The 23545-nt window shown below is 44.4% G+C and overlaps 1 protein-coding gene across 15 annotated transcripts in view; it reads left to right on the top strand.

The window, feature by feature from the left end:
* CHCHD3 (coiled-coil-helix-coiled-coil-helix domain containing 3) overlaps positions 1-23545 on the top strand; it is a 296981-nt gene that overhangs the window by 259646 nt on the left and 13790 nt on the right. For 5 of the 15 annotated variants that reach the window (XR_014833216.1, XM_085004846.1, XM_021078525.2 and 2 more), the window contains 2 exons: positions 1858-1993; positions 10100-13075. Coding sequence is in view for 10 of the 15 variants with exons in the window: in XM_085004850.1 (XP_084860976.1) it covers positions 1858-1993; positions 10100-10217 (254 nt within the window). In the remaining 5 variants the exon portion in view is untranslated. 15 annotated transcript variants of the gene reach the window in all.

Genomic DNA, 23545 nt, shown 5'->3' on the forward strand with positions numbered 1-23545 from the left:
GAGGAGACAAATCGTCACCCAGGGGTTTCCTTATTGATGTGAAATATTTCTCCTGTGTTCTCTAGGGGTTTTTAAGAGCCCATCGAATTTAAAATAATGGTATTTTCAAGATTACTGTGGAAATAACAAATTTAAGTTTCAAAAAAGTGATAAGAAAGGCTGAAACCACTTCATTAAACAAAACTAATTTGAAAATTATGAAATCTAGATTAAAGTGCTGATAATAACATTTTTTTCCTGGGTATTTAGTCCTTCTAATCAAAGTTCTTCTACCATTTTCACAAGAATATTTCATTTTTGTTTGTATAATGCATTTGGTTTATTATCATTTTTTAAGTGTACATTATCAGCTTTTTGGAAGCATTTTTGTCCAGTACTGCATATTCACTGAAAGCTATCTAACTAAAATCTTGAGATCTGTAAGTATAATTAGTAAAATTTTAGCTCAGGGAACTAAAAAAAAATACTCTCTACACCCATTGGTATTCTCAACGATTTATTGCATGACATTTATTAGAGGTATCTGTGTTGATAGCTGAGATCACAAATAAGATGCATGGAGTTCCCTTCATGGTTCAACGGTTAACTACCCGACTAGGATCCATGAGAATGCGGGTTCGATTCCTGGCCATGCCCACAGCACATAGAAGTTCCTGGGTTAAGGATCCGGCGTTGCCGTGAGCTGCAGTGTAGGTCTCAGGCGCAGCTCGGATCTGGTGTTGCTATGGCTCTGGCGTAGGCTGGTGGCAACAGCTCCCATTAGACCCCTAGCCTGGGAACCTCCATATGCCGCGAGTGCAGCCCTGAAAGGACCAGAAACAAAAAACAAATTGCAGTCCTTACTACCTGGGATTGGCATGCTAGTAAATTGCACTGGACTGTAATGTAGTGAGTGCTAAGTGCATGGTGAAAGGAGTTCATAGGATCACCATAAAGGGGACTCTACTGTGGATGGGGAGAGCTAGTGAGAGTTCTAGGGAGGAAGTGACACTCTAGTACTTAGCTCAGGTATTGAGATACCTAGAAATGGGTGAGGGTTTGGGTGCAGAGCACTTCCAAACTCAAGAGGAGTATATCAAAGGTGCAAAGGGACATGTAAGAACCAAACCCTGAACAGTGTCTGGCTGGGCTGTAGCCCGTGCAGGGTGGTGCACTGAGGTGAAAGAGTAGGCAGAAATGGATCCAGAAGGACCTGCTTGTTGATCTTGTATTTTACTTAGAAAGCAGGTACTATCTCAGATTGATATATTACAAAGAACCTTCTGGGGGGCAGGAATAGATGGTGAAAGCTTAGAGACAGAGAGACCTGTGGAGGTCATGGCTTGAATCCAGGATATAAGTGATTCGGAATTAATGTGATGACAATGAATACGTGAAAGAGGACTGGACTGCAGGTTCTCAAGCTTCCTGACCAACTGGAGTGGGAATGGAGGAGCACCTTGGCGCTCCCACTCGCTGATCTGGCTGGCTGGACTGAATGCACATGGTTACGTTTCAGGTCAGGTAGGGATGTTGACACTATCCAGAGTCTCTTGGTGGCATCGATTAATAGAACTGATTTCACAGAAATCATCTAAAAGTTGAAGAGGCGTGCCCTTGTGGCGCAGCAGGTTAAGGATCTGGCCTTGTCCCTGCAGCAGCTTGGGTCGCAGTGAGTTGGATCCCTGGCCCAGGAACTTCTATGTGCTGTGGGCACGGCCGAATTAAAAAAAAAAAGTTGAAGAAAACGATTTCTCTTAAACTTTTTTGTGGCATTTGCAACATTTATATCCATTTACTGTTTTGTCTCTTCTTTGGTCTTTATCTTTATTCTGGTTGAAGACCGGTTGTCTCAGTGGTCTGTGTTTTTGTTTTCAGGCGGTATGAATGCCATCCCGTCTGTGCCGACCTGCAGGCCCAGATTCTCCAGTGTTACCGCCAGAACACCCAGCAGACCCTCAGCTGCTCCGCTCTGGCCAGCGAGTACATGCGCTGTGTCAATCAGGCCAAACAGGTAGGTGTGCAAGCCAGGCTCACTGGGCGTCAGAGGAACAGAAAGCCCAAGGGCACTCGGAAGGGCGCACTAGGCTAATATGTATGGAAAAGCTTTAAAAGCCAAACTAGTTGTCACCTTCAAGGGTTGCTATCAAGACTTGGTTAGGTCCTAACCAACTTTCATTTGGGTAGTTGTAGAAAGAGCCCACAGTCTCCTTGTGTTCAACTTACTCCCAGAAACAAATAAGTAAATAAATAAATAAGTAAATAAATTTTTAAAAATCTGTAAATAATGCCTTTTCCAGTTGCTCTGAACTTTTGTCCTCTACTCAGTAATTGTGTCCTCAAGGTCATTGCCCCATACTGGGCCAGCAGCTTCAGATCTAGAGACAGCTAGAGCCTGTTTTAAAACAAACAAAAGGCAAACACTCAAACTAAAACAAAAGCCCACCATGCTAGCATCATTCAGTCTTTTACTAATTGGTGGAGTCCAGTCAGTTGGGCAGGGAAAGAGAGGCCGGAGATGGATTTAGGAAGCGATATCCGTCGCTTCTGTGTACCATGGATATATTCTTATGATCCTTCCTGTCAGAGTAATATGATGATCATGGGACATGTATTTTTCTGTAATTTATGTACTTCAGAAAGCTAATGATAAACCCTGAAGCAAAATATCCATTTGGCAGGTCACATAATTGCCTATCATTTAACTGATTGTAACAGTTGGATATAGGTTTTTCTGAGAGATGGAAATTGTTGGAAACCTTGGTTCTTTGTGCTGACAAACTCCCTATAGTTGACCTTCCAACCCAACTGAATTTAGTGTTTGAGTTGCACAGCATGCCTTCCTGTGGTCTAATTTGCTGTAGTTATGAGAATGCCGCTTAATATAAATTTCTATCACCATAAATATCTAGTGGGAGGGTCAGTATTGTCTAGATAGCTGGAAAATAACAGCGACACTGGTAGAAAAAACTAAAACCAAAATAGAGTAAAGGCTTGTGTTGTCTTTAAAAGCCTTGTGGCTTGAGGCTTTTTTCTGTTTCTTGCTTATACAACACCTACATAACTTAGTGGTATGCCAGGGATTCCGCTCTTCTGAGGCCTTTGGTAAAAGTAATGTTGCTAATGTTAAGTTAGTACATTTTAATTTTCAAAAACAGCTTCTGATTTGCTCTTGACCACCTCCAGCCTTCAGTATTGACAGTAACTGAAGCATGTGGAACCGTGAGGACTTTGACCGTGTGATGTTAGTGCTCTCTTGAGTGGGGGAGGTGGTCAGTGCACAGAATGGTGGTGACTAAGTGTGTGTCCAGCGCTAGTGTCTGGTAACGTAGGTGCCTGTGTCTCCAGCGTGACTGCTAACATTACTGCAGGAGCACCTGTAGTGGTGTCTGGAGTGGACTCCATCCTGATTGTCAAGTGTGTTGACCTATCTCTACGTAGCCCCATGAGATCAACAGTGTGCATTTACAGAATAAAACAGAGGTAACTTGTGACAAAATCAAATATGCCACATGGAGCAACAGAGAGTTTGAATTGGGCAGATCTGAGTTTGTATCTAAGCCCTGTCTTTACTGACCCTGTGACCTTGATTTTTCTCATCAGCGAAGGGAAGTAATGTATTGTGAGGACTCCATTTTTACCGAGTATTCAATAAGTCTTAATTTTTTCCCTCCTTTCTTTCCTCAGTTGTATTATTCCATGCCGAAACCAACTTAAACAAATTGGCCAGAAGCATCAAATTATTTATTACTAGTGATTCCAAAGGAACTCTCCTTCTCCTGCTCCCCATCTGCTGTATAATTTAATACTATTTTCAATAAATATGTCTCAGGTGCCTATTGTTTTTACAATGTTTATATTCAAGTATGAGAATTAGGATGTATAACACCAGGTTAAAAAGATATGTCCACAAAAACCTTTTAAACCTAAGATGGGCAGCATTGAAATGGGCAATAACCAAGAAACAATAACATCTCGTATTTCTGTAGTACTTTAGATTTCAAGGTCATTTCACATCCATTCTCTTACTTGTTTTTTATGACAACCCGAGATGTAAATAGAGATGGTTTTATTTTCCCCATTTTATAGTTGAGAGAATTGAAGCCCAGGGAAGTCCTGGTGGTAAGTTTAACAACTAGACCAAGATATACTTTGTTATAAAAACAGCGGATTTAAAAATAGTGTTTGGGATTTGAGTTGGGTGTGTGAAGGGACATCCATTATCTATTATTTCGGAAAGGCACTGAAGGAAGGTGTGCGTTATAATCACAAAGTGAAGAGAAAAAACTTGAAGACCAAATGAGGTAGTGATTGAGACTGAAAGCAGCCAACAGGGGAGTGGGATTATAAAGCCCCCGGCGCGTGAGCAGAGGCGCAGCTTAGCACTGCTGCATTTTAAGACCACGCCAGAGTGGCCGCTTGGGGTGGTATCAGTGTTTCTTGAGTAGCCGCTTTGACACTGACGCCGTGTTTTCCTTTTTCTTGTTACAAAGTTTGTCTAATGTTGTGACCCCAGCTCTTCTGTCCCCGTTGTTGGAAGAGGCTTTGGCAGGATACGTGGTCCTGATCATTGATGGCAGCAGTTCCTGACCAGTTAGCACCCCTTCTTATGTTTCCTTGTTAAATCCAAACAACAAGCTGGACATAAGATACTAAACACAACAACAGCCCATTTGGTCCTGCTGTCCATTTCCGGCGTAGTGCACGAGTTTCCCCCTGGGAATAATTCCAGTAGCCAAATCCACTCCATGTTTAAATGACTCATAAGATTGAGCTTTCACTGGTTCCCTTGGGGCATTGTTCTGTGGACTAATAGATTTTACCGATAGGAAAATTTCCGGATATTCCTTAGCCTTACTTTTTGTTTCTTAATCATCCACTTATTCACATCAGTCTTTCTTCAGCTAGGCTTAATTCCTCACGGGTCAACATGAGACATTTAGACTCTTACTTCCAGTGTATTGCGTTATATATTCTTCATAATGGCAAAGAGATAGTCAGTTGCTGTAACTATTCTAAGACTTTAAGGCTACTGGCTAGTTGTATGAGATACAGAGTTTAAAAGTATAGGAGGACATTGACTGATAGACTTGTGTCTTTTATTTCTCATATCTGCTTAGCCTCTTAGCTTCTGTAAACTCCCCAAGAGTGACTTACCGAACTGTTCTTCCTATTAAAACCTGATCCCCATTCGGTCTTGCTTCACATCCTTGCAGGAGAAGGGAAGGGAGGCAGAAATGGGAAGCCAGTGGTATTGGCCCACTGGTGGACCAAACTGTGCTCAAGTTCTGTTTATAAAAGGACAGTGTGTAGAAAGCGCTTGCTCGAAGATCTGCACTGCCTCTGCTTCCTGGGACAGCCCCTGACCCCTCAGTTTATTTGCAGAATCCAGCTGCTTAGGGGTAGTAATTCTAAGCGTTCTAGCTCTTTTCTCAGCCCTCTGCTATTGGCAGAAAGGTACAGAAGCTGGCTAGACTCTTGAACATTATGTGTTCAGTGAAGGGGAGAGTGTGTGGGCGATGCCTTTGCTCACATCCTCATATTAGTCCTGGGGACCTGGGCTGCAGTTTCTTTGGTAAATTAAGGGTTTGAACGAGGTGATCCACTAGGGCCTTCCAGCTGTTATTTAGAGCAGATTCCACTTGCATGTCTTTCTTCTCATAGTGGCAGGCCGCACGAGCACGCAGGTTCCTGAGCACATTCGCATTAAAAGACACGGGCTCTTGGGCACCACACCATCTCTGCTTTGGGGACCTGCAGCTCTTGTGCCTCTGCTTCTTATATTTTGCTGTCAGCCCTTTCCCTCTAGGAGAACAGCTGCACTTCTGCTGCCTGATCTTTCCTCAAAGCTCCTACTCTTGACAGCCCCGAGGAGGAACTGGGAGGGGGTAAAAAGAGTCTCACAGTTTCTCCAGAGTCAGTGAAGTGGAAAAGGGCTCTTTCACTGGTGCCTGGCAGAACGGAGCCTGCTGGCTAGGAAGCTGCACTGGAGAATGCAGGCTGGTGCCCTCAGCCGCCCTGGGCCACTCTGTACTGCACTGGCATTCACCTTGCGGGACGTGGTAAGGGACCGTGATGGAGACGGAGCAGGAGGCCGGATCGGAAGGAAAGACCAGGGCTAAAAGTAAGGACCAGACCAGGAGAGGCCCAAGGGCCCAAGGAGTAGACTGAGTCTGGAGGCTAGAGTCCAACGATCGAGTCCAGTCAGGAACTGATAAACTGTAGCCAGGGTTTAAAATCAAGCAGTGGGCAGGTAACAAAGCAAGCAGCGTAGCGGAAGGAAGGACCGAAATGAGAACCTCTGGTAAGTGTCAGCTCCCACTTGGGCCCATGTGCATCCTGCTGATCTCTTGAGGAGATCAAGATGTCACCCGACTGCAGCAGGGGACATGGGGTCAAGACCCTGATGTATGAGGCCAGATCCTAATGTGAAGTTACTCCACTCCCAAACTAATGTACTCAGTTCTTCATTTCCAAAGTGTAAATGATACGTCCAGACTGTGGTTAGCCACCAAAAGAGAAGAGCCCAAGATGAGAGCCTGTAGAGGTGCTTACCCAGCAGAACGCGTCAGCAGTCCTGAGAACAGTGTGTTTTGCCTCCTCCTCTGGCTCTTGGATTTATGTTAGACTGGGCCTCCCAAACATCCCTAGTACTGGAGTGTGAAGAGCACCTGAAAACATGGTAGTAGCTGTCACTTTAGAAATCAGAATTCTTGAAAGAAAAACCTAGTGCCAGAGCAAGCTGTATTTTATTATTGTTTTCAGATGAACTATTAATTACGTGTAGATGATTTAATAGACTCATACGCTGTTAGAGCTAGAAGGACATAGAGATCATGTAACCTGATTGTATCTTTTCACTTGGAAAAATTAGCATCCAGAGAGTCAGTGACCTGTAGATGGGGCGGAGTCCAGGCCAGAACTGTCTGGTGCCAGCCCTAGTTTTCTGTGCCCTGTGACATCAGGTCACAAATGTGGGTGATCAGAATCATCTGGGAAGTTTATTTAAAATGCACCTGCCTGGGAGTTCCCATCGTGGCTCAGTGGAAATGAATCCAACTAGTATCCATGAGGATGTGGGTTCAATCTCTCGCCTCGCTCGATGGGTCAGGGATCCGGCATTGCCGCAGGCTATAGTATAGGTCACAGACGCAGCTCAGATCCTATGTGGCAATGGCTGTGACGTAGGCCAGCAGGTGCAGCTCCCATTCGACCCCTGGCCTGGGAACTTCCATATGCCGTGGGTGCAGCTCTACAAAGGAAAAAAAAAAATTCTTGTGCCTAACTCAACCTCAGTGTTCTGATTCAGAAGGTCTGAGGTGGGACCCGAACATGAACGTCCAGCAGATCCCCCAGGTGACTCTGTCCACAGCCGCTGAGAAGCCCAGCTCTAGGGCCCCCTAGCCAGAAGTGCATGAGGGGCCTTCAGCCTCCCCGAGGCCCTGCCAAGTCTTTGAGTCCGCTTCTCAGGAGGTGTGAAGCTGCCCCCGCTCCTTGCTGCCTGCCGTGTCTGAGCCGTCTGCGGAGGTCTGATCAGGCTGATGAGCGCCTTCCTTGGCCTCAGGAGCAAATCAGAAGGTGTCTTGGACAGAAGGCAGGAGCCTCTGAAAAAGAAGTTCCCCTCTCCTGTCCTCTTGCCCCGTCGAAGCTGTCGGTGCTGCCAGATAAGGAACCACGCTCAGCTTTCCTGGGCAGGAGGGAGGAAGGAGGCGCCGGCTGAGGACACAGTCCCCTGGGCAGCTCATGATTGTGACTGGACCCTCCCTTGGCTCTGCAGCTCCTCGTCACCCTACGTCCTCCCCTAACTCACCCCCGAGGCTGCTCTCCCTCCTTCAGTAGTTGCCTCTGATGCACACAGATGCCCACCTTCAGGGGGCACAAAGATAAATTCAAAGGGTTGACTCTCCAGTGTTGTCTTCAAAAGTAGTCGAGAGTTAAGTTTTATGTGGGCAAAATGTGGACTGTATTCCCGGAGGCAGCCTTGCCAATAGCTCTGAAATACAGCTCCCGAGAGCTGGGGGGAGTGTCAACGTATATGTGATTTTGGTGCCGGGAGAGGTCCAGGCAGCCAGGCACACATCTTACAGAAGGTAGCTGCTGTCTCACGAAGGCTACTTCTAGTCACCAGCAGCAGACGTCACCAGGAAGGATTTTAGTGCTTTTCTAGATACGAGAGATGCGAGAATTGGGCGCCTAAACTCTTCTCCTGAAGATAGCTAACTATCTGAAGATCTGTTCTGCCAGTTTTCCCCGAGCACAGAGGGCCTCACGGCTGAGCTCCACCCTGAGCTCCTTGCAGGGGGTGCCGAGGGTCAGCAGCCGCAGGGGGGCTCGTGAGTCAATCCCGGTCGAGGCAGATGGCAGGTGCCAGTCTCCAGTTCACACCGGGAAGACTTACGGGAGCGTGTGTTTATTGTATCAGAAGGCTGGTGACATTTATGAATCGCCCCTGGGCTACTCACCCTCAGGAAGACGCATGGGCCTTCCGCAAGCGCTTTCCCATCCTTCCGTGGGGCTGCCCTTCAAATTCAAGGTCACATCAAAGCCAGCTAAATTCCAAAGTTTACAGTTGTTGCCCCAGTCTCTCCCATTGTAGCAATCCTTTCCGAAACCGCTTGTTGAGAGTAATAGCTGCTTTGTGACATTTTCTGTTTTTTTAAAATCTGGATTTAATAGAAAAAATGTTATTGTGGTAATAGACTTTCATTTTTCTTTATGGCACTTCTTTCCTAGTGCGTATCCTTCAAGAGTTAGAAGTGCAATATGTTAGTGTTTTGTCTGTTATTACTGCAAGTTGTATAAACAGTTAATTACTTGTAACTTAATTTGAATATCACACAGAGCATTTATCGTGGGAAGAGATGAAACTAGACCTAGCCATAAAAAAGTTAACCTGTGTTTTCTCCAAATCAGGAAGAATAAAGAACAGCACTTGCCGGGGGAGGAGAGGCAGGTGCTGAAAACAAGTTAGCTAAACAGATTTTCAGGTGGCCCAGGGTAGTACGTGGTGCAGAGGCCAAGTGTGCCTTGTGCATCTCATAAATTGAATTTATTGATTGCTTTTTCTTCTTTCTCACTTACACTCTCACTTAGTCCCGATTCCTCCTTGGAGCTCCATTCTCTTCCCCTCCCCAGTTTTCTTATCCCTCCTTAGTGAAAACTCATGTATGTCCAGGACCCGTTGCTTTTTTTTTTTTTTTTTAAGCTATTTTAGGGGCTGTGGATTTTTAGAGTTGCACCTGTGGCATACGGAGGTTCCCAGACAAGGGCTTGAATTGGAGCTACAGCTGCTGGCCTACACCCCAGCAATGCTAGAGCCGAGCCGCTTCTGTGACCTACACCACAGCTCTCGGCAATGCCGGATTCTTAACCCACTGAGCAAGGTCAGGCATCGAACCCACATGCTCATGGATACTCGTTGGGTTCATGACCACTGAACCACAACGGAACTCCCCCATTCCCATTTTAGTTTCTCCCCTAAACCTTTCCCCTGTAAGCCTTCCTTTTTCTACATCCAGCTTTACTAGGTTGTTTGAAATCTTAGTAAGATGCTGAGTATGCGCAGTCAGAGACAAGCATTCTGAGTGGTATCTTTTTTTTTTAAAAAAAGACGAAACTATTTTTGTTCTCTTGTGGTTGTTGTATACAGTCCAGGGTTGCCATAATTCCTCTTAAATATATTGAAACAGCCTGTAGCTGACACACTGCTACTACCACAGTCAACCCCTCCAAGAAAGCTGTAATTCAAAAATCAATTGACAAGAGTACTGTGTAACAAAAATATTTGAGGAAAAGAGTTAAGATCATCTTAATCAATGGAAATGACACGCAGCTTTCAGCTGCCAGGGTCACTGCTCCTCCTCTCTTCAGTGAGGGCTGCCTTCCTTGGTGGCTGGAATCAGAGACAGACTTGGGAAAAGAGCAGAGTGGGTGCCTGACTGTTCTCTCCTCTTGGTGGTTCACCCAGCTGTGCATAAAAGGCCTTCCTGCAGGCCCCAATATGTGAATGATGAGCAAATGCAAGGAATTTCTTTCCCCACATTAAGATTAAGTGTTAGCAGTTCCTTAAATGAAGGAAGCAATTTTTTATAACTTGCAAATCTTCTCCCTCATTCTTCAGGGAATTTCCTATGTTAATTTATGCAGCGTTAAATTTATGCAGTTTTGAAATTCAGCCCAACAGCAGCGACTTACAGACCCAAGACAGAGGTGGTGGGAGGACCCAGAGGTGGAGCTGACTGACGCTGACCCTGCCAGGCCTCAAGATTCCTCCAGCCAAAGGTCCTTGGGCCTGGGTTTGGGCAGGTTTTATTTCGTAGTTGTGATATAGTAAAAACACACTTAATTTGTTTAAAAAAAATTTCAGCTTGACATTGTGTTTGTTATTGTCTCTGAAAGAAATGAGGTAGTTTTGTACCACCTCTGCCACCCATTGGTGGCAACTGAGTGCATTTTGACGGCATGTGTGTAGACAGCCCTGGAAGACCCAATCTTGCCCCCTGTGTCTTCAAGGAGCCTCCTGTGTCCTCAAGGAGTCACCGGTGAATCAAGTGAACTGCTGTGCTCTCTTTGAGGATGTGATTTTTAATGTGCATAGCAAGGTATTTTGTGAATGTGGTTACTTTGTGTTTTATATTTGCTCAAAATTGTTCCTTTTTAATGTCTTCACCTTAGACTGACCCATGGTTTTCGAACCAGCCAGAGCCCAGCTCATCTTTCTTAAGTGAATCTGACATTCTTAGCATTACTGACGTGGCTGAAAAATTACTCTTCTGTGTTTGATTGAGGTTGCAGGAAAATAGTTTAAAAAGATTCCCTAGACTCTTGTAAACACTTTAACTGATGCTTTTAATTATGTTGTGGTCACAGCAGATTATTTTGCAACCTTTGAAGAGAGGTGCACTGTCACATGGCAGTCACTATAACCGTAAGACCTAACTAAATTGCAGCGTTGAGGCACAGCCATCTAGTTTTGACCCACAGGTAATAGCTTAAAGTTCCCATTGGTATATTGAAGAAAATAGTGAGTCTGTAATCTACGAAGTGGCATCACTCAGAAAGTGATCATTTTCTTTAGTAACTAGAAGCCTTTACATGGGCTCATTGTAGATCTGCTTTATACTGACTTCGGTTTTGTATTAATAAATAATGTTGTGGCAGGGTTGTCTATGTATCTGGAGTTTATAGAGCTTCCCATCTGTATAGTTGTAGAAACTTTCACAGATCAAGTCACAAGGATATGAGGATAAATGATACTGAGACAGTGCCTGGTCTAACTCTTACATGGTAAGTGCTCAATTTTTAAGATTTCCAGCAAATACAGAGCTCATATGAATGGTGGGTTTGAGAGGAGCCTCACATTCTGGTGTTAGTTCTATAGGACACCTCTCCTGAGAGGAGTCTTCCATTTAATCTGCTCTGTCTTTCCAGTTTTTTCTAGATGCATCTAGCTTTTCTAATTCATTTCTCCCTTGACTGCATCATTTTTTTCTGACCATTTCATTGTGTAACCTCTACAAACTGCCTTGCTTTTATATCTATTATATCTTTTATCTCTGTTCTTCTTTGGTGCCCTGTGGACATAGACTTCTTAGAAGCCTGTCATCATGGATGCTTTAATAGTAATCTCTAGGATAAGCTATTCGTCCTGTGCTTCTGTGACCCAATGTGCTGATGTGCCCCTCCTCTTTTTTTTTTCTGACCCTTTATTTCAATCTCCTTTCTTCATCTCTAACCCTAAATTAAACCTTTATCTAAAAAACCTTTGACCTCTTTCCCAAGCCTACAACTTCTCTGTAGACATTTACTTCTTGGATGTGTCATCATCATCCCAGACTCTCAAACCCCAAGTTTAAGTCATCTTCCTCATTCCCAAGAAGGCTCCTCCAGCTGCCTTCTCTGTTTCTCTTGGTCACATCACCGTTCTCCCTGTCACTAAGGAGCCACCATACCTTGGATTTCATATCTTTTTCTTTTTTTTCTTCCCGTGTCTTTTTCTTCTTTCTTCTTCCTTCTTCATCTTCCTCTTCCTATTCTTCTTCCTCCTCCTCTTCCTTTTCTTCCTCCTCTCTTTTTCTTCTTCTCTCTTCGGCTGCCCCACAGCATATGGAGTTCCCAGGCCAGGGATCAGATCTGAGCTGCAGCTGTGGCAATGCTAGATGCTTAACCCATTGTGCCTGGCCAGGTATAGAACCTGCATCCCAATGCTCCAGAGACACCATTGAACCCATTGCACCACCGCAGGAGCTCCTTTTCTCTTGTCTTTTTATGACAACCTAGCTTTTTTTTTCTTTTTAGGGCTGCACCCACAGCATATGGAAGTTCCCAGGCTAGAGGTTGAATCAGAGCTACAGCTGCCAGCCTACACCACAGCCACAACCACACTGGATCCCCAGCGTACTGAGTGAGGCCAGGGATCGAACCCACATCCACGTGGATACTACTTGGATTCATTTCTGCTGTGCTACAACGGGAACTCCCAACCCTAGCTTCATTTCTAATCTGCCTCCTCCGTGGTCTTCCTGTCTCCAGACTTCTCCATTGGATCCGTTGTGCTAAGGATGTCAAGGTAACCTTCCTAAGTGACATGCTCCTAGGAAAGACATTCATCAGATACCCACGTTTTTTCAGTACCAAAAAGCAAGTATTTCAGCGTGAAGTTCACAATGGGCTCTTCTTATAACTCTTTTCCTTGACATCCTGAGTGCCTTCGCTTTCCTCTAGCTAGGCTTGTCTTTCTCCTCCAGTCTTCCGTTCATACGTTTTGGCTTGTTCCCACCTCTGAATCTTACTAGTGCTTTCCACCCTCATCCCTCTCCACCCCTACCCCAATCCTCTGTTTATATTCTGCCCATAGTGAGAGATCATCTGAGGAGCCTTCCTGGGTCACTCCAGCTGCAGAGTTCCCCTCTTCGGAAATAGGTAGCACCACTGTGCTTTTGAACGGATACTTTCTCTGGAAGAGTATACCAAAAAATAGGAAATAGGAAGAAGAGAAAAAATTACTTTGTCCTATCCTTTTGTTTTTCTTGTATCTTATACTGTGTGCATGTATTACTTATTCAGTAAAATAAAATTTTAATGTATATTTAGCAAATGTACTTTAAAAAAATAGGAATTTACCACTCTGTATTATGCCTTAATTTTCCAGGAGCGTTTGCATTGGTTTCCCTCTGTCATCTAATTCAGAACACTGAATACCTAGTAGCAGCTTGGTTAAGAGCTGGTTGACTAAGTGGCTGGAAGGATGAGGGATGGAAAGAGAAAGCTATGAAGAAATTAGAGGCAGTCTTGGGCCTGACCTACCCTCTTCTTCCTGAGTAATTTCAAAACTGAAGGGGAAAGGATAAGTTTTGACTTCTTGAAGTTTCCTAAGAATGACGACAGTTTATCCCCTGCCCAAGCTAGAGTTTTAATCTAATAGTTAAGATTCTTCCTGTCTAGGATTCTATATGTAAAAAATGCTAAAATCTCAACCAAAAAACCAAAACAACAACAGAAAAACAGCTGTTAGAATTAATCAACAAATGCAGTAACATTGCAGAATATAAAAATCAGTAGTGTTTCTATACACTAACAATAAATTTTCTGGAAAAGAGATTGATCCCATTTATAGTAACACCAAAAACAATAAAATACCTAGGAATAAATTTAACCAAGGAAGTCAGAGATCTCTATTCTGAAAGCTAGAAGACATTGATGAAGGAAATTGAAGAAGATACAAATAAATGGAAAGGTATTCTATATCCATGGATTGGAGGAGTTAATATTGTTAAAATATCAGTACAACCAAATGCCACCTATAGATTCATTGCAATGCCTATCAAGATTCCAATGGTATTTTTAACAATAGAAATAGGAAAAACCCTCCTTAAATTTATTTGAAACCATGAAAGCCCCTGAGTAGCCAAAGAAATCCTGAGAAGGAACAACAAAGCAGGAAGCATCATACTTCTGGTCTCAAAACAATGCTATAGAGCTATAGTAATTAAAACAATATGGGAGTTCCCGTCGTGGCGCAGTGGTTAACGAATCCGACTAGGAACCATGAGGTGGCGGGTTCGGTCCCTGCCCTTGCTCAGTGGGTTAACGATCCGGCGTTGCCGTGAGCTGTGGTGTAGGTTGCAGACGCGGCTCGGATCCTGCGTTGCTGTGGCTCTGGCATAGGCCGGTGGCTACAGCTCCGATTCAACCCCTAGCCTGGGAACCTCCATATGCCGCAGGAGCGGCCCAAGAAATAGCAACAACAACAACAACAACAAAAGACAAAAAGACAAAAGACAAAAAAAAAACAAAAACAAAAACAATATGGTACTGGCATTAAAACATGGGTAGACCAATGGAACAGAATTGAGAGCCTAGAAATAAACCTAAGCATATACAGTCAACTGATATTTGACAAGGCAGCCAAAAATACTCAATGGAGAAAAGATAGTCTCTTCAATAAATTTAATAAATGGTACTGTAAAAATTGGATGTGTACATATCAAACAATAAAACTAGACCTTTATCAGAGTTCCCAGTGTGGTGCAATGGTATCAGTGGTGTCTCTGCAGCACTGTCACTCAGGTTCGATCCCTGGCCCAGCACAGTGGTTTACAAATCCAGTGTTACCTCAACTGTGGCATAGGTAGGCCCAGGAACTCCATATGCCACAGGGCAGCCAAAAAAGAAAACAAAAAGCATGAGTTCCTGTTGTGGTTCTGCGGTTAACAAACCCAACTAGCATCCATGAGGATGCTGGTTTGATCCCTGACCTCACTCACTGGGTTAAGGATGGTTCATTGCCATGAGCTGTGGTGTAGATCGCAGATGCAGCTTGGATCCCGAGTTGCTGTGGCTCTGGTGTGAGCCGGCAGCTACAGCTCTGATTAGACCCCTAGCCTGGGAACCTCCATATGTATGCCATGGGTGCGTCCCTAAAAAGACAAGAAGCCAAAAACAAAATAAAAACAAAATAAACCAGGGGAGTGGGGACTAGACTTCTATCATATACCGCTCACAAAAAGTAACTGAAAATAGATTAAAGACTTAAATGTAAGACCCGAAATCATCAAACTCTTAGAAGAAAACATAGGGGAAAAAGCTCCATGATGTGGGTCTTGGTAATTATTTTTTGGAAATCATACCTAAAACATAAGCAACAAAATAAAAATGAAAAAGTGGGACTACATCATCTAAAAAGCTTGTGCAAAGCAAAAGAAAGCAACAGAATGAAAAGACAACCTACAAAATGGGAGAAAAAATTTGCAAACCATGTTTCTGTTAAGGGATTAATATCCAAAATGTATAAATAATTCATACACTTCAGTAGAAACAAAGCAATGAAAAACTGTGCTAAGGATTCTGAATGACATTTTTTCCAAGATTCACAAATGGCCAACAGGTGTATGAAAAGATGCTCAGCATCACTGATCATTAGGTAAATGTACGTTAAAGCCACAATGAGATATCTCCTCATGCCTGTTAGAATGGCCGTCATCAGAGAGACAAGAGATAACAAATGCGAGCACAGATATGGAGAAAAGGAATCTCTTGTGTACTATTGGTGGGGTTGTAAATTGGTGTAGCCACTGTGGAAAACAGTGTGGAGGATCCTAAAATAATTAAAAATATAACTACTCTATGATCCAGGAATTCCACTCCTGGGGATATCCAAATGAGCAAAAACACTAACTCAGAAATATGTCTGCACCCCCATGTTCATAGCATTATTTGCAGTAGTCAGAACATGGGAACAACCCGTGTCTATCAATAGATGAATGGATGAAGAAGTTGTGGTACATGTATACAGTGGAATATTATTCAGCCATAAAAAAACCCAATGACATCCTGCCATTTACTACCATGTGGGTAGACCTTGAAGGCTTTTGGCCAAGTGAAATAAATCTGACAGAGAAAGACAAGTCCTGTATGATCTCATGTATATGTCAACTCTAAAAATAAATGAAAACTAAGCTTATGGAAAAAGATAAAAGTTGTGGTTACAAGAGGGGGCAGGAGGAAGAGGAATAAATAAGTACAAGGGATGTAATAATGTGCAGTGTCTTTTTATTCTGTCTGTGTGAGATGATGCATGTTAACCTATTGTGGCCATCATTTTCAGAATATGTGTAAATCCAGCCATCCTGCTGTAAACCTTAAACCTTGTGCAGTGATATATATATGTCAATTAATTCTCAATAAAATGAAAAAAAAAAATCTTCCTGTCTACTGCTCCTCATCCCCACCCACATAAATAAATAGAATGCAGGGGCCATTTCTGTCACTTGGGAATACGTGTTTAGATCCATGTAGATCCACCCAGTGTTACGAGTTCGTGAACATCTGCCTTCTGACTAGAGTGAGCAGAGGTTTCCGAGAAAGGATCCCATCTTCAATTGAGAGATTTCCTCTCTGCCCACTTCACCCGACCCTGGCCCCCTTGACAGTATCTGTTCTCAGTCTCCATGGGCACCAGAAACTCTCCCACACGTTTCCAAATGTCCGGGGTGGTAGGATGGCACACACACTCCCCACCTCCTCCTCCTCCTCCCCCCCCGGGCCAGGCCGTGCTCACTGGTAGGGTTCATTTGGAGGTTAGGCATGATCCACAATGATGTTCATGAAAGGTATTTCGAGACCAGAAAGCATATTCCTTGCTTTATGTGTCTTTTGAGGTAGGTCTTCGAAAAGCATTACAGAACATTACTAAATAATTAACATCTGTGTCCTGGTCCCCTCCTTCTGGTGGTAAATCTTACGTGTTCTATTTTTCTTGCAGAGCATGCTTGAAAAGGGAGGATAAAAGCAACTTTTAGAACAAGCAAAATTCCCTCAACGTTAATTCCAGAGGTGGAACATTTTTTTTTTCCTAGTAAGAAAGTAACCCATTTAAAGAGAAGACCGTTAAAGAGAAGCATCAGAGAGCAGATTCATCAGAAGCATATCACAGTTTGATCAGCAACAGTTTGAAAAGCCAAGGCCTCCGTCAGGGATGAGCCATCAAGGACGTGCTGCAGTGTTAATAAACCTCATTTATGATGATTAAAAAGAAAGGTCGCCCTCTCCACCTTCTGTGCTTTCTATTCAGCTTCCTCTCCTAACCAAGCCCCATCATTTGGTGACCCTTCCGTCCCACTAAGCTGGGGGTTGGCGTCGAGGGCTAAGGTCTTTGGAGTGGGGAAAACCTTCCATTTCAGGCCAGCTGCACCAGGCGGAATTGGCTAGGCTGGGGCATGGTGGGGTGCTCTTTTTCTTTTTTCCTTTGACTATGTAAGAGCTTCTTTATTTTAACTCATGGTGATCATGTAAGAAGACGAAAGGCAAGAAAATGTACCTCTCTTACTGGAATAATGTTTCTGGTTAAACGTGAAATAAGGCATCTTTTTATCAATATGAAGGCAACTTGGCTTCCCCCACCCTCTCCTCTGTCATGAATACTGACATCTTCACCCACCATCAATAATAAATCTATTTTCTGATGAAGACTGGCTTTGTAGTCTGGGGCCTCATGTGTTGTTTGTTTCTTTGCTTGTTTGCCGGGTTAGATGATTATACTTACAGGAACTGAACTGATTTACAGTATTGTTAATTTGCGTTTGCCTTCCCTCTGTAAAGCTCCAGCACATTCCACAGAGCCTCAGCCAGGCAAGAGATGCTTGCAGCTTGCCTCTCCCGGTAGGTAGGATTCAGTAAGATCTTTATAAACTGCAGGAACCTTCCCTTCTTTGGGGTGACTGAAATCATCCTGCCTGAGGCACGCACTAGGAAGTTCTGACCCTGCAGTACCAGGAAAATGTAAAAAAGGGGGGAAAAAAATTAACCCTGAGAGTTTTTCCTCTTTCTAATTTCATTCAGACTTCCTGATGATAACTCTCACTACTTTTTTACCCGAGGCTTGCTGCTTCCACACAGGAAGTTGGGACTGCGCATGCACACTGCATGGAAAGATCTTTCCTGGAAATAGACGGAGAAGTGAAGGCCAGAGCCCTGTGATGTCTTCTGAATATCTTTTGTCATGGAGAATTTTTATTGTTTATTTTGTTGCAGAAGGAGATAGTTTGACAACGTAATTAAGAAAACAAGCTCTGGAATGAGGTGTATCTGTTGAGATTATGGCTCTGCTAGCTGCCACCTTTGGGACCTAATTGTCACCCCACCATACTAAGCCTTGGATGCCTCAACTGTAAATTGAGGGGAAATGGAAGAACCTGCCTTACAGGCTTATGGGGAAGAGCCAAAACACTTTCTCCTTATCTTTGGTCAGTTCTGTGGTCATTGGAATGCAAGTTTTCAGTAAACTGGTATTTGGTTATGGGGGCATAGAACGAACCTCCACACGCCTTTTACTTGGAGTCAGGATGAATGTAACTTGTGTTGGAAACATTGCAATCAACCCCCTACGTGTCAGCGTGGCTTCTTACTCCTCTAAATTCCCATGTTGGCTCCACTTGAATGTTATCTTCGTGGACATTTGTGGACACATCTGTGAACTTGATACTGACTCTGAATGACATTGCGGACACTCCTCCTGTGATTACTGAGAGACACTATGGTTGTTTCATGAAAAGTTTTTGTGTAAATGATACACAATCAGCTGCATTCATTGATGTGTGAACGAGGAAGCATTGGTCACTTGAGGAGCAGCACACTTCGGCCCTGGGAGGAAGGTAGCCAGATAACTGCCTGGGAGAAGTGATAGGTGCACAAAAACAGATGTGTACACGGTGACTGGCTGTAGTCTTTATAGATCAGCTAACTCACAAATTCTCTCCTGTACTGTTTTGTTCTGCAATTTAGAGCCAGGAACTTGGCACATTCCAGGCTGCCCGTCTCCTTGCTGGCAGAGGAATAGAGCACTGAGGAGGCAGCCATTTAAAGCTGGTTAAATCCGTGAAAACGAAGATGGTTTGTCAGGACACCTCTCTCCCAGCACCTGGCATTAACTTCTCACTCTGATGAACATGATGGGTACAAGGGCCAAAGACCAACCTTGAGAAATAAAAGGGTGAAAACGATGCCTTTTCTCGCGCCTTGCAGACGACCTTGTTAATTGCACTACAACTCCGTACAGGTCACTGCTAACCTCCGGGTAGCTGCTGGGAGAGAAGGTCGTGATCTGTATCAGGCTCATGGGAGTGACACACTCCAGGCAGTACCTCCACTGAGTAGAACACACCTTGATCCACCATAGTGGAGCTCATGAAGCCGAGAAGAAATAAAGTATCTTGGAGTCCCCTTCGTGACTCAGCAGTTAACGAACCCGACTAGTATCCATGAGGACGCAGGTTCAATCCCTAGCCTTGATCAGTGGGTTAAGGATCCGGCGTTGCTGTGGGTTGTAGTACAGGTCACAGATGCGGCCCAGGTCCTGCATTGCTGTGGCTGTGGTGTAGGCCAGCAGCTACAGCTCCATTCGACCCCTAGCCTGGGAACTTCCGTATGCCCCAAGTATGGCCCTAAAAAGCAAAAAAATAAAAAGTATCTTGAAAACTGGTCAGATGTTATCACACAAATGTCTGGTGAACTTCTAGAAGACGGCAAGGTCGAATCAGTATAAAGTTCTCTCTTTGAAAAGTCAATAACTTATTACAGAAAATATGCCCACAAGCAATGGTTTAAAAAATTATTGACTCATCCTTATTAATAGTGAATGTGGTCTGTTAACATCCAGGTTAACAGACCTCATTTGGCCTGCTGGTCAACCAGTGAGACGCCTCTGTAGCAGCTCTAGGCTGGTGATAATTTTGCTTCAGACTAAACAAGAGGCCAGACGTCCTCAGCTTCTCTGGCTTAGTTGGGAAGCTGTGGTTCTTTGCTTGAAATCCTTTAGCCCACAGGTGTAATTGCCTTCTCCAGAATCCCCCAGGATAATTCTCTTTCCCCTATTTCCAGGAGCTAGAGGAGCTTACCCTTTCAAGATTTAAGAACTAGAGCAGTTGAACAGTTGAAAGAGTAACAGTAGCTTAACTGTGATGAATCTGTTTTGAGTTATAGTTCTTGAAAAGCTGATCCTTAGATTGACCAAGTTAATACTTACCTTCGATCTCTGTCACTGCTCCTTCCCCAGGTTTTGATCCATTTCCCATCTTCCCCCTCAGTCACTCCATCTGTCCCATCTCCGCTAGCCTCTTATGGGCATCTAAACTTTTCTCACCCTTCCTGGCCTTTCAGGCCCACCTCCGGAGACATCATGTGGCATCATCTTGGGTGTAGAGCCCTGGGCTCTGAGTTCTGCGAGGTTGCGCCTTGGAACAAGTCCCTTCTCCTCAGCTTCCTCTCTGCCCAGTGGCCACCTATGCTGCTTCTTAACAAGTGATTTGTGATGCTTCCTTCTCTTCCCCAGCCTCCTAGTTCTTAAACTAGTTATATATTTAGTACTTCTTATCATTTGGTTTTATTTTTGGTTTTCTCGGGTAACACCCACGGTGTGTGGAAATTGCTGGGCCAGGGATGGAACCTGCGCCAGAGCAGTGATCCGAGCCACATAGCAGCTCGCTTTTAGTATTTGTTTATATTTGTAGTTCTTAATTTATTGACCTGGTAAATGGAACTTTTTTTTTTTTTTTTTGGTCTTCTTAGGGCCACACCCGCGGCATATGGAGGTTCCCAGGCTAGGGGTCTAATCGGAGCTACAGCTGCTGGCCTACACCACAGCCACAGCAATACAGGATCCGAGCCATGTCTGGGACCTGTATCACAGCCCTCAGCTATGCCAGATCCTTAACCCACTGATCAAGGCTAGGGATTGAACCCGGAACCTCATGGTTCCTAGTCGGATTCGTTAACCACTGAGCCACAACGGTAACTCCCGGAACTTTTTTAATTCTCTGAAAATAAAAAGCAAAAAACCTAAGTTTTCATTTAGTTCTCCATGGTCTTTATCTTTTTTCCTCTGGCTTATGATATCCGTTAGAGAACTCATTCATTAGAGAAATAGTTTCCTGTCACTTTTCCCAGGGGATCTGCTGAGTGGGCGGGCTGTGTCTGACGTTCCGAAAGGGCTCCCTTGGACTGGTAGCCAGTTCATGCCAACGAAACCCACAGTCCATACACCCTGAGAGCAGGGGACCATGACGGTGGTGCTCTGATGCCTGCCTTGGTCTGAGCAACACGGACGCTGGTTAATTCAAGTCCACAGTGTCTGTTTAAATTTGTGCTGGACATTTGTTTTTGCCTTTTGTCTTTCTGAGCGCTTAAAAAATTGCAGAATGTGGAGTTTCTATTGTGACTCAGCAGGTTAAGGACCTGGCAGCTCTGTGAGGATTCAGATTCAATCCCTGTCCTCGCTAATGGTTACAGATCCAGCATTGCCACAAGTACGTGGCATAGGTCACAGCTGCAGCTCTGATTCGACCCTGGCCCGGGAACTTCTGTATACCACACGTGCAGCCAGAAAAAAGAAAAAAAGAAGGCAGAATGTTTCCGTTTTCACTCTTTCCTTCCCTACTACCCTGCTTGGTGTCGGAGGTGCCACCAGTGACTGAAACCATGCACAGGGAATTCAAGGGAGGGGACAAGGACATACTTGGTCTCCATGAGATGGAACACTGGTTCTCGGAGATCCAGGCTGTGTGGAAAGGGGCTGGACATGATTCCCATAAAGTCTTTTTCATTCTGTAGCCTCTGTCACTCCAAAGCCACTGAAATGTGAAAAGTCATTTTTAGTTACTGCAGTTTAGATGAGCTAGAGCTATATGCATTTGACTGTCATCTCCAGCCTGCGCATGACCCAGGGATTTTTCAGGTTGAGTGAAATAGGAAACTCTAAGGCTGCCCTTGTATCCCGAGGAGATTGAGTCCTGTCTGATGTGCCTTGCAGTGCGTTGCTTGGTGAATGATGGATGCTTTGAAAAGCACCAAGGAAGAAGTGAACTAGTTCTCCCATTTCCAGATTGAGATCACCGCGCTTGACACTAAGAATTTCGGCCCAGTATCTGATAGCTTCAGGAACTTTCAATTCCATTACCTTCCAAAACCTAAAATCATTGGGAGAAAAATGACCAATTGCCAAATTAATTCTCCTGTCTCCAGGCTGATGTTTGAATGAAGATGATGAAATTTTACTTTTCATCTTTTGTCATCTTTATTTGTGCCTCCAGCCTCAGTATTATTGGCAGAACCCCTGTAAAAAGAGTTGGATTTTTAGGGGAGAAAGCAAAAGTCATCATCCAAATCCAAAGTGTCTTCCATTTTTCCTCCCGGTTGTCTAGAACCTTCCAGAGAGATGCCCAGCCTTCTCCAGACCATGATAACATGCCTGTCCCCGTGTTAGGGGACAGGCCACTGTTAAGCCCGATTTGGATTCAGGCAGTGTGGTCACCGTATTTATGACCTTCAGTTAAGGAAGTTGGACACTAAAAATTGAAACTCTCAAGTTCAGTCCCTGAAATGCGCTCAAACCAAGTCAACTCTAAATGGAAAACAGTTGTGTTTCAATTTAACAGTTTGCTTCGAAACCTCTTGAAGTGAGTTTGAGTAGGTGAGGCTTCCACACACTTCAAAGATTTTCCCAGGCTGGAAGGCTTGGCCTCCCTCACCTCTCTGTCCCCCTACCTAGGGTCCCTCTGCCTCTCCTGCAAGGATCCTTACTGGGCTGTGGCCCCTGTCTCTTCGCTGAGAGGGCAGTCTGCTTTGAACAGAACTCTTCCAAGTCAATTACATTTCCATATGGCTTTTCAATGGCTTGGCCAGAGGTCAGTGGCCAAGTTGCAGGGACCGCTCAGCTCTAGCTGTGCCTTTCCTTTCTCCACTTCATCCCTGGCACAGGGAGTGGCCTGCCTGGACTGGACCCCCAGTGCCCATATGTAGAGGGCCACCTGCAGTGCCCTTCTCTGTTGGGTCTGCCCACTGGCCAGGCTGCTGCTGGGCCCTCGTCAGTGCCCACAGCATAAGTTGAAAGCCCGTGCTTGCTCCCTTTCTCCCTCTCCCCAGAAAATATATACAATCGGGGTTGAGGGCCAGATGACTGGGGCCAATTACCTATTATCTGCTGCCTGTGCAGTTCAAGAGACAAGGGTAAAACCATTTTCTTCATTTCCTAGCCACAGGCCATGTTTCTCAGTCAGCATCAAACCAGAAACGCAACGCCAGCCTACAAATTTTAGCTTTGCTTCGCATCTCCCTAAGGTAATGTGCACCCTGGGCTCAGAAGCATGACCACAGTCATTGAAAATACTACTCAACAGAGTTGAAGTGACAATGTCATTTTATCTTGAGCTTAGAAGGCCCGCTGCAGAGCAGAAGCTGGGGACTCTTCTTTAACAGAGAGTGAGCAGGATGTCGGCTAACCTGCTGTGGGAGTTTATTTTGAGTTACCTCAGTGTTCTTAAAATGCCTTTGCAGCAGCCACATTTTAAATGTGAACCCAAAATAAAAGAGCCCACACTCCTTACCCTCGGGTGCTTAACACAGAACTTGGAAGTCTCAGTAACTAAGGCAGAAGGTGCTTTTCCTCCATTGGCGATGAATTTATCAGGGATGTTAGATGTTACTGTATAGAAGCAGAATAGGTATTGTGAATCACTGCTAGGATGCTGCTGTCTCAGGAACATGAGAAGTTACAGCCCTGAGTTTTTACGACCAC

Source organism: Sus scrofa, chromosome 18 (genome assembly GCF_054392235.1).
Source record: "Sus scrofa isolate SSC_HxYL_T2T_F1_AM1 chromosome 18, Sscrofa_HxYL_maternal_Yorkshire_Landrace_v2.0, whole genome shotgun sequence".
In the NCBI taxonomy this organism is placed as follows: Eukaryota; Metazoa; Chordata; class Mammalia; order Artiodactyla; family Suidae; genus Sus; species Sus scrofa.